General features: G+C 38.1%; 1 protein-coding gene across 1 annotated transcript in view; it reads right to left on the reverse strand.

The window, feature by feature from the left end:
• Positions 1 to 12,040, reverse strand: part of THADA (THADA armadillo repeat containing) — a 519,919-nt gene that overhangs the window by 290,334 nt on the left and 217,545 nt on the right. The window contains exon 28 of the mRNA XM_063443899.1: positions 6,312 to 6,443. Within this exon, the coding sequence (XP_063299969.1) occupies positions 6,312 to 6,443 (132 nt within the window). The remainder of the gene's footprint in view (positions 1 to 6,311; positions 6,444 to 12,040) is intronic.

Here is a 12,040-nt window from a genome sequence, read left to right on the forward strand (position 1 = left end):
GCTGGGCACATTAAACAGGATGTTACAATTCCTACAATAATGATTAGCTACATTAGCTTGTCTATATCTGTGGTATACAAAGTTGCATAGCCGTTCTCGGAAAAGAATAGACACTGACTAATAGAGAATTATAGGGGAAAAGTAACCCAAACAGCAGGTGGAAGGGTTGTACACATCTGCACAACATTCCCACTGAATACACACTTCAGACAGTTTGTTCCTACTGCTTTTTTTCAGCTTCTGAAATTCCAGAGCCAAGTCCATCTGATGCTTTAATTAGTTGGAAATAATTCTTTAGCCATTAGCAGTAAGAAAGTCAAGTAGCCTTTTTCTAAGAGCGAGGAGCAGATGTGCCCTTGAAGCATTCAATCCCACTTATATCATTCAGCTGATTGCATCATGGTCAAAGCAACCTTAGCGCGTCCCCCACTCTATGGAAAATTCCACTCCAGATCGAGTGAAACGGTCACAGCCCAATCAATGTTTCAGCCAAGGCACGTTAAGGAGAGCTGTAAAGCTAAACACTTTCATTTTTATTCTAAACAAACCAAGCGCTCGGTTGCACTGAACAAACCAACAAAATCATGAAGCTAATGGTTTACAGACTGAACTATTCTCTCCTGCAAAGATGAAATAGCCAAAAAAAAAAAAAAAAGATTCAAGGGGGGGTTTGTAAAAATGTTATTCCTTTGGCAGAAGTTTTTTTTTTTTTTCTTTTTTTAAATAAATATTTCGTTTGTGAAACCAGCTATAAAAGAATGCTGCTTATGCAACTGCTTTTTATGGATAGGTGTTAGTCGTTTACCCATATTGTGAATCTGCTTCTCTTCAATAAGACGACATTAGGAGAGTATTATCAAGTTCTAAAAACGTGGGGCAATCACCATAGAAACCAGGAGGTACATTCCATTGTTGAGTAACAACTAATTAACAGGTTAATTACATGAACATAGCAAATTAAACATTTACAGAATCCCCAACAGGGACTCCAACTTAACTGTGTGCCCTCCCATAAATGGAAGTGTATAATTTGCATATTTTTTATCATGGTATAATTCAGGCAATGTAAGGCAGTACGGGAGGAGAAAAGGGCCACGCATCACCCATCATATTTCGAGACCTTTCAATAGACTTGAGATACCGACAATTATTGATTTGCTACAGATTATTTTATTTTTTTTACCAGATGTACCTGAGCTCCTGCGTTAATGTCATCACCCCTAGCATAGTTACGTAGTGTTTACATACGGTGCCTTTTACATTTTGCACGGACTTTAGCAGTATCCAATAAATTGATCGGTAACTATTTTATTTATAATGTGCCTGCACTTAATATGAGTGAAGAGATCAAATAATGCTTGGGTGAAGACCCACTTTAACTCAGGATATAGTTGGAAGGAGTAGGTAGAGAATCCATGACAACACAAATGTCAGGATTGCAGGGGAAATGCCAACTGTTTCTTAAGGGCCTGTTTACCTTTTAGATATAGAGAGAATCTCACATCTGAGTTTAAAAAAAAAATATTTTTTTAAGCTTTTGCTGACTGTGCTAAAGCAAGGAAGGGACTATGTAGGCAATGGGTGAATCCTCTGCAGCCACGGTTTATCTTTGGAAGATTCCACGGATTAAGGGGAACTTTCAAAGACACCGTTTGTACTCTTGTGGTGGATGTTCCAGGCAGATGGTGACCCTGAATAAATAGAATGCAAGATAAGATTGCCTTAAAGGTACCCGATAGGAACCCACTTCAGCTCGTTAATTGCTTACATTGCAGCTCTAAGTCTGCCTCCAGGTGGCTGTCTACCAGACAGCCACTAGAGGGCCTTCTGAATCAAAATTGACTTTTTGCATGCAGACATCCAGCGTCAGATGTACACCATAGGAAAGCATTGATTCAAAGCGTGCGTAGCGTTTGCCGCGCCTTAGTGTCCACTTGTCAAGGGACGTCGGTGGGATGGAGCATCGGCGCTTGGATATGGTAAGCAAAAGGGTATTTAACCCTTTATTTACTGGGGTTCGAGGGAGGCGGGAGGTGATAGTGACAGGAATACAGCTTTCTATTCCTGTCACTATGGTATCCTTTTAACTATCCATCCCCCTCCCTAGAAGCACATGAGAGTTTGGGGGGGCTCTTTGCACACAAAAATAAAATTGAAGTATAAAAACAAATGCAAAGACCCCAATGGTGACAGTGGCAGTTAAAGGCAGAGAAAAGAGTTGGCCAGAAGAAGCTTAAATATCTCGCCCCATCTGTGAATCAACTAAAGCAGAACATAGATATATTAAAACTAAAAAGAGGTTACACGTTCCATTCTGCCAGTCTTCCTCTAGCATGTTATTTTTATTTCTGCTTTCCATCATACCACATTGCATGAGGCTGTAAATGATAAGGAATCGGGCATTAGTGTACATGTTGTTACAGCACCTCTGGGTGCTTATAAAACCTTAGTGTCAAATTATCTTCTTCCCCAAAGCACTTAAATCGTGATGTATATGGCGTCCAGGTCGAGTCTTACCACTTCAACCACATCTTCTAACAGTGCCAGAAAAGCACGTCTGTGATTCTCTCTTCAAACGATTTATCATTCCAACAGCGATGGCTTACCTTGGCACTGCATGTGTCTGTGAACTACATGTCCCATAATGCTCGGCCAAATAAACATTACGGGAAATGTGGTCTACCAGAATGCCAAGTTAAACATCCCTAGTTTAATGCACTCTCTGTGAAAGTGTTTACCCCAGGGTTGCTTTAGCTAGCAGCTTATAAAAGGGCTGTGTACAATATGTGGCAGATCGCAGGAGAAGCTGTGCATTTTTGGCAGGTGCAGTGCAAGAACAGCATAAAAATAGCAGCAGCAGCCGTTTGTTGTCCGTTGCCTTAGGCCAGTCCGGGCTGTAATTAGGAGTGAAAAAAAAAAGGTTTTCGATGTAATGAGACCCAGCACACCCACACACAGACATACCAATAAAAACTGCACAGTGGATGCTTGATGATTACCAGCTGACTGTGTCTTGCCAGCCATGTTAACCCATTGCTTGGCCAGCTCCGGGTTCTAGGGAGTGAATGTCGCTATATCTAAATTTACCCATCCAAAGGTTAGCTAAAAGAAAAGAACATTTTGTGGATAAATGGTACATTCCTTCTAATCCAGTGTACTAAAAGTAGGCTCAGATAACTGGTTAACCATTCACAGTCTTCCTCGCTTTAAAGAAAATACAATTTTTACTTTAATAAAAGTCAGTTCAGTTGAAATAATACATTTTTAAATGCTATATTTAATAAAGGAGCTGTAATGGAACACTATAAGCATCAACGCAACTTTAGCTTAATAATGTATATTTTGGTGTATTGATGTCCCTGCAGTCTCACTGCTCAATTCTCTGCCATTTAATAGTTAAATCTCTACCTTCCTAAACACTTCCTGAAAAGTGCAATGTAATATTTAAACTACCTTTATTGCACATTCTGTTTAACTTAGAATTTCATATTTTTCCTGCACTGTTAACCTGCAAGAACATGTGTAACCCTCCTGTGTGTGGTTAAAGTTCAAATGACAGAGCAGGAGATAAAAAGCTCTAAAGCAAGTTCACATCGGACTGAAAATTAAACAATTTTTTTCATGCAGGTTGTGTCAGTTATAGGCAGGGATGGTGGATGGTGTGGTTAGGGCTGCATAAACAGAAACTAAAGTGATTTAACTCCTAAATAACAGAACATTGAGCAGAGAGACTTCAGGGGCATGATATATAGGCCAAAACTGCTTCATTAAGCGAACATTGTTTTGATGCCTATAGTATCCCTTTTTAATTTGGCTGTGTTTTGCTTAGTCTCGTGCAATTTCTTCATGCTGATTGGCAGAACATGAAAAGGTCTGTCTTGATGAGGTCATTGATATCCTACGACAGCATGTGGGAAAAACAAATCTCTCTCTTACTATCTACATATATATATGGCAATATGTTTAACCCCTTAAGGACCAAACTTCTGGAATAAAAGGGAATCATGACGTGTCACACATTTCATGTGTCCTTAAGGGGTTAATGTGCTGCTCATTAGCATGAAACCTGGAAACCATGATTTGATGGTTCTGGCAAATGTAGTAGGGTTATTCACTAAATTGAGAAGTGTCAGCAATTGAAAATGAATTTCAAATAAAGGCTGAAGTAGGCAAACTGTAAGCATAGTGGACATTGACATTTATCCAGTTTGGCTAGTTTGGCTTGGAACTTGAAAATCCCTTTAATTTCCTGACAATTATCATTATAGATAATAAAGTAGAACACTAAGTTATCTAAGCTCCAGTAGTGTATGTACTTCTCTGTCTCCCTTTCGGCCTATTTATTACAGTTGACAGCTATAGCGATTTACTAACATACACCCAACGCACAATGATGCAGCTGTGCAAGCAATGGACTAGACTGCGCATGTTAACCACTTAATGACAACTTCTGGAATAAAAGGGAATCATGACGGAATATATCCGTCGTCTGTCCTTAAGGGGTTAAAATACAAAAATAAAATTCTTTCCATATAAACAGCGGTAAATAAATTAGAAAAAGACAAGGCCGCATACATGTATACATGTGTATATTAATTTCTCAGTTCAAACATCTTGTGTTTATGTTTCCATTTTCCTTGGTCACATATTTCTCCCGAAATCGTATAAACTAGAATTGTTTTGCATTTGGAGCTTCCCTTCTTTAATGTGCTGATACATTCCAGAACACTCAAGACAATGTGATCATAGTAACAGTCTTTAAATCATTATTTAAAAAAAAAAAGCTAGGAATATAAAATGTTTAGTCCTAGAAAGGAAATAAACATTGTAATTAAACACACAGACTTATTTGTAGATTCCTAGTAGAATAAAAACCCACAGCTCAATAATTGGTTATCTGTTGTCATGAAAGATTTTACTGTCGCTCTTTTCAGGTAACGTTATGAGAAAAAAAAAAACAGCGTGTGTCAACCAAAAATATGGTGGAGCACTCTGTCTAACCATTTTAGGTCCTGCGGTGGGACCAGTAAGTCTCACTGTCATCTGGACAGGCTATGTTTAAAATGGAGAACTAACATGAACCAAGAAGTGCAAATTCTGGGGTAAAATAGCTAAAGAAAGTTTTCCAATTTGGCTACTTTTGCCTTAAATGTTCACTTCCATTGTCTGTTTTCTAGAATTTTCAGTTCACTGTAAAGCAAGAATGAACTAAAACACAGTATTTACAGTTTAAATGTGTTTTTGTTACCCTTGTACAGAAAGAAAAAAAAAATCAGTTTCTAGCATTTACTTAAATATAGCAAAATCGTACTTGTATTGCAGTCTGCTGCTGCTGGCTCTGCCCCTGTTCTGCCTGCTTGACGGACACAATCAGAAGTGTTGAACAAAAGCCAATCACAATGCTTTCACATAAGATTGGCTAAAATTGTCAAAGAGGCAGATCAGGGGCAGAGCCAGCACAAGCCAAACACAGCCTTGGCCAAAAAGCATCTCCTCATAGAGATACATTGAATCAATGCATCTCTATGGGGAAGGTTCGGTGTCTCCATGCAGAGGGTGGAGACATTGAATGGCAGTGCTGCACATTGTGTAACACTGCCCCAGGAAGCATCTCTAGCAGCCAACTGAGCAGTGGGCAGTGCAGTTATTACTTGGCTGTAATGTAAACATTGCATTATCTCTGAAAATGCCATGCTTACTGCAAGGGAATGATTTCATTCACCAGAACAAATACAATAAGCTGTATTTGTTCTGGTGACTAGAGTGTCCCTTTAAAGTTTTCTACTATTAACTAATGCACAGTGTTGATAAATTAAATTAATACGGAGTGCAAGTGGTCTGAATATGCAGCCTTACTATAAAGTGTTCTCCTGGCAGTCGCAGATTCTAAAGAAGATACCAAGACTCAGAAGCAAACATAAGATTTCTTAAAAAATATATATATATTTTTTTTAAAATACAAATGTCTTAAAATGAAAATGTGAAATACCTGCTGTAGCAATTAGATTGAAATGAAAGCCTAAAGCAAATAAAAAAATGTTTTTTTTTTTTAATATGAATGTCTCTCTTAACCTCTGCAACCAGATTTAGTAACCACATTTAAAATGATCGTTCACAACAAAGTACCATTGTGCTCTCATTTACAAGGTAGTGGATAAATTGCACTTTTTTTCCTAACAAAAAACATTCACTTATCATGCATCGTCTTGATAACAACCATGAAGGTCCACGGACCACAGTTTGAGAGCCAATCTATTACATCTTGCAATAAATGTACAAATTACCAATGTTCTAAGAATGACAAAGATTACCTCATTATAAACGGAACAAAAGGGCCCATGCTGAGAGCAGAATAGGTGCCATCCATTGGAGACGGGTATAGCTTACTCAGAATCAGGAGCAATAGAAACAAGCTGGGATGAAGCTTTGATTCCCCTGTTTGACTGAAAGAAAACACAGAAAATAAATATGCATTTTGCTAAACAATATTGTCACAATATATCGCTCATCTTTTTCACGTAAGTCTTAATCATATTGGTTGCAGTCTAACTGGCTTTCTTTTACAGCAAATCTGTTTTCCATCAACGTAACCTGGCACAGTCCCACGGTTAAAAAACAAACCATTGAAAAGGTATCCAGGCCTCCCAGTTGCCTGCGTTCTGGACGTTCCCCACAAATATCGCTCAAAAGGAAGCTCCCCTTCAGTTCAGTTTTAGCAATATCAATTTGTCCACGTTTGGACAGAAATCATTGGCTGAAGAGTGTTGAATGACAGACATAATTGATATCTCTAATGCAGAAGTAGGAAATTCCGCTTTAGCTTTACCTGTGAAGAACGACTGGGGCCACTGGTTCTTGGAAGACCCAGTTAAACTGTTTAAAAAACATTTAATTCAACAGTGGGATGCGGCTATAACTATGGTGCTTAGAGTGCCATATTATTAAGCTTTATTTTACAGGAAACCAACTCAAACAAAAAAAACAGACACGTGCAGGAAATGTGACAAGCAAATGTGTATATCATATCATGTAAATCATGTAAATATCATTTTTATGATATTTGGCGTTGAAAAAACAAAAATAGAAAACAAAGGTTAAGGGAAAACCGATGCAACCCAAGCAATTAAATTGAGATAGAGATAAGGGAATAGGTTTGGGGAGTAGAAAGAAAGAAACAAAAACTATAATGTATGGTAAAAGGGATGATGCTGTCAGATCACCTTCAACACAATGGCCTCAATATGTTTGTTCCGGAATACAAACAGGCACAGCTTTTGAAGATTTCCTCTTCCTGAGACAAACTGGAAATTCATTGTTTTATTTTTCCTTCATTTGGATCAACAGGAGCAACTAGAACGTGTAGGCTTGGCTGGCTAGAATCATTTTCATCCCAGCTTATCATGTTAATATGGAAAATCAATGGAATACAAAATGCACATATACCAGTCGAGGATCAAGCAATGTGTTTACATAGTGAATAGAAAAAGAAATTGGAAGATCTCTGCTTGGGGCACGCTGTAAAATACAGTCACAGCAAAAAATATATTAAACTGACAGTCTAAAACAAATCGAAAAGTTATAAACTGCAAAATGAGTCTGAACCACATTGAATTGGTTTTGATTACTCTACACAATCTGCTCTATCTGCAGTAGACCACATTTACCATAATGCTTAGCCAGTCAGACAAGCCAGCAAAATGGAAATAAGGAGCAGGGGATTGGGAGTTTAACTACGTGTTGTCTTACACTGGTTATCAAATTATTATTTTACAGCCACTAATTACAGTCAGGGCCTGATTTTCAATTAGGCAAAGTAGGCACCTGTCTATTGGTGCCTGATCTGTAGGGGGCACCTATATACAACCATTATAATGTGCATTTTAAGAGCTCAAGCGGGATGATGAGGAGAGATAAGTACCCAGTAGCCTTGACCAGTGTCCTCTGTAGTCCCGTCAACCTCTCTACCCTTAAACCTCCTTTACCTTAACCACTTCTAATATAATTTTTAACCCTGCACGCACATTTACCAAGCTGCATAAACTCACCATACTCACAGATTCAAACACAATACAAGCAAAAATATGCACACACACATACCTATATACATATGCAGTTATCAAATAATCCATGTTTTTTTGTTGTTTAGACATTTTTATGCCTGCAATGTCCAGTTAATAAATGAATCAGACTCCCGTTATCTGCGATTATTTATAGAGGTGGGGGGGGGGGGGGGGGGGGTGTCAGAATTCCGTGCCTACAGACACTTGACATGCAAATCCGTCCGGATTACGGTGGATAAATGGTATGTTGAAATTCAATCATTTTATCAGAATCAATACAGCAGGCTGTGAGCTGCTAGGTTATAGTGAAGAATGGAGAATGTCAATCAGGAGGTGCAGAAAGGGGCAAGAGATTGCCAAGGTGAAGATCAGGTAACTGCATTCTCTGGACAGAATTCTGCAGTAATCAACATGCATGACTGGTGAAAGAAAATAAAATAGGAATCAATCTTCAAAACGAGGCATTGAATACGAGATGTGAAAAGAGCAGAACCAAACATGACTCTGCTTGATTTTAGTTGGTGCAAACGATGTTAATGTCAGAAATAGGAGCTGGGAGACTGGTTTTAGATCGCAAAGAAATATAGCAACAAAGGACATGAGAAAGAAGAAATATTTATGGGAAAGACGTTAGACTTCTGAAAAAAAGGAAACTTAGAACATCAATATGTCAAGCTTGGTCTGAATCGCTGTAAAATGAAATATTTGGCACGAAGTAAAGATCTGCCAAAAACATTTTTTTTATTCCTTAAGTACCTTCAAATAACAAATGCAATGATGTGTGAAAAGGCATGTTAGAACAGCATATATAAAGTCAGCACGTCCAATGTAAATGCAAACCTCTGATAAGAGATGTCAGTTTGAAATACAGGATCCCTTGGATCACAGGTAGAGTAGGCACTGGTAAACTTCCAACTATTGATCAACTACAACTGATCTTCCACTGACCCATGTCATTCTGTCAACTAACAATGCAGTCAAGCTGATGTAGGGTAAGAGGGTGTGATGGGGTTTCAGCTAAGCCCAAAATTTAGAAGGCCTAAAATCTCCATGCGGCATATACAAGTACCTGTTGTATCAGTTAGTTACATGTAGCGATACTGTCAATTTACTGAGCATGTGCAAGAACTGAAACCACATTCCATTCTCCTAAAGGGCCATGTTGCCTGTCCATATAAGGTGATCCTGTGTATCCTGTTTGCTGATTGGTGAAAGGGTACAGATGCTGATTGGTGTAAGGGTACAGATGCATAGCATATAAAAAGCCTCTACTCCATGTGCTCAGTGCTCAGACCTTTTGAACAGGAGTTCAGCTGAGACCCGATCGGTGAGAATAAAGACCTTTACTTCCTGAAATGACCTGTGTCCGGACTCTGTGCGTGGCTTTTTCAGTGTTCCCCTGTAACAAGGGGATGTAGAGAGTGAACTACTGGATGGCCAAATGTTGCCTATTTGTTCAATGTATAATCTGGAAAACCTCTATCTGTACATGAATATTCACATTTGGTGTAGCAAACTCTAGAAAACACAGACCAAAAATGCATCACAAATGTCTATTTCAGATGGTAAATGAGTAGCATATACGATGGCAATTAATGCAGATCCGAAGATAAACAGCTTAAAATCGAGTAGCCTGAATACGATGGAATAGTAAGGGGAGACGTGGAGTATGGACTAAGGCTCAGTAAATGTTTGACCAATAACCATTTCGGCCACGCGCAGTCGTCTGCTGAGCATAGCTGTGTGAGTATGTATGACTTTTGTACTGGGTATGAACATTGCTAGATGACTGTACAGACAATAGAAACCTACATATGCCGTATTCCATCTCAGGAAAGTAGACAATGTTACAGGCACTCAAGGTTTTACAAGATAAGTGGGTTTATTGGAGCAGTATAAAAGCAGTGTTTCGATCCTCACTGGGTCTTCTTCAAACTTACACACTGCCATCTGCCTCCGATAGTAATGGTTGGCCCAGTTGGAAAGGACCATGGGGAGATCTGAATTCCCCCATATATTTCTGATTACCTAAGTTTCTATCATTTTCTTTCCTGTTGTTAAAATGCATGAACACGTTCATTCACAACGCTACAGTTACATACGCTTTCCATGGATTTTAATGTTATTTTTTGGGTGATTTTTAAAGCCACTGATTGGTCCTGCGAGACTGAATTACCTATATTAAAGCAGATTTGATTAAAAAAAAAAAAAAAAAAGAAGAAGAATGTGGATTGACTTCTGATTTGGCTATTTAAATTACCAGAAACGATTGCACAAAGAGCACCCAATGAATAACTGCTTGAAGAAGTTCTAGTAAATGAACCAAGCTAGATTACGAAAGATGTACTACAACGATCCATGGTTTCTAGGAATAGAAAAGGGGAAGATAAACCCAATTCAATGTGTGATCAGTGCCAAGCACTAAATAGTTGAACGAAGTACATTCAGTTATTCATTCAATAGAAAGCAATATTAAACGACATGTGGTCTGCACATTACGGGAAAACGAACAGTAATGTGTAATCTGGTTCTTTTAATAGTAAATCCATTGCCTTTGTATAAACACACAATTTCTATTAGCTCAACTAAGCAGTTTTATTTAGTAAACAAATTAACAAGATTCAACGGAAAATTCAGTCTAACAAAACCAAAGTCAAAATGATGTCCTTACTTGGAAGGTGAGAGCTTGAGCAATCACATAAAGATGAATACATATACATATATCAACTCACAGGGAATCACTCAGTGGACTTGTATCAGTCTTCCAACGTGTAAACTTTTACTTAACCATAATCATGGACGACGTTTCAGTCCCCTGTATGGACATTTTTCAAATAAATACCTAGAAAATAATGTTTAAATAGAACTGGGAAGGAGGGTGGGAATTTACGAAAAAGAGGCATGGAAGTCAAGCCTCCATAGTGAGAAACAATGAGAAAAGTGGAGACTAAAGTAGAACTAGGGATAAAATGTTCTGTTAAATGACATACACAACAAAATAAATCCAGAGAATCTAAGTTCCCAACATCAAACATAATGCAAAGAGTAATTTATCATTCTATTTAAACATTTTTTCTTGTATCCATTTGTCTTGGAAAAAAAAAAGTCCCTAGAGGGGACTGAAATGTCGACCCCAATTATGGATAAATAAAAGTTTACATATTTGAAGACTAATATGAATCCAATGCGCCAGAACAGCACAGTGACACATTAATACTTTTAAGCCGGCAAGTGTTTATATTTTGAGGACTCGGGCCGGGTATTCTTGCACCAGGCAGTTTACAGAGGTTTTTTTTTTTTTTTCCTGATAAGAGATGTCAGTTTCTCCTCGATGTGGAGAATTTGCTTACACAAGTGTGAGCCTATCTAGAGCAAGACCAGGCTGCTGCTATAATAAGGCCCAATCAGATTCGGATCTACCTGCTTCCACTAACCATAAGGACATTATCTGGGAACTTGAAACATCGAAACAGAAAGAAACTCCATGCGATATATCCATCTGACTATTGCAGAAAGAAAAAAAATATAAGAGGTTTCTGATGCTGACCATAGGCGGAACAATACAGTAAATGTTCTTTGGACTTGATGTTAGTGGTTATTGAAGAAGTCCGTAGAGAATTAAAGATCACACAATTTAAGATAAGGGATTTTGAAGCTAATCATTTACCTACTTTGCAAGACCCAAATTGTGATGATATAATAAAGAAAGTAACTAATTTGGAAAAATAAAAGAATGAACTTATTGGGTTTAAGAGACAAAGATTGCAGAATGTTTACAATGATTATACGAAGCATTGTGTATACTGCTAGTTATCTGGCACAAATTCTCACACCACATATTCTAAATTGTGACAGAGGATTAACAAATCACTGCGTTTGACAGTGGATGTCACCTCTGGCAAATCTAAAGTGAGTCAAATGACAGATATTTCTAAGACACCATCTACATCAAATAACCCAATACCTTTGGTTTATTTTTT

Source organism: Pelobates fuscus, chromosome 2 (assembly GCF_036172605.1).
Source record: "Pelobates fuscus isolate aPelFus1 chromosome 2, aPelFus1.pri, whole genome shotgun sequence".
In the NCBI taxonomy this organism is placed as follows: Eukaryota; Metazoa; Chordata; class Amphibia; order Anura; family Pelobatidae; genus Pelobates; species Pelobates fuscus.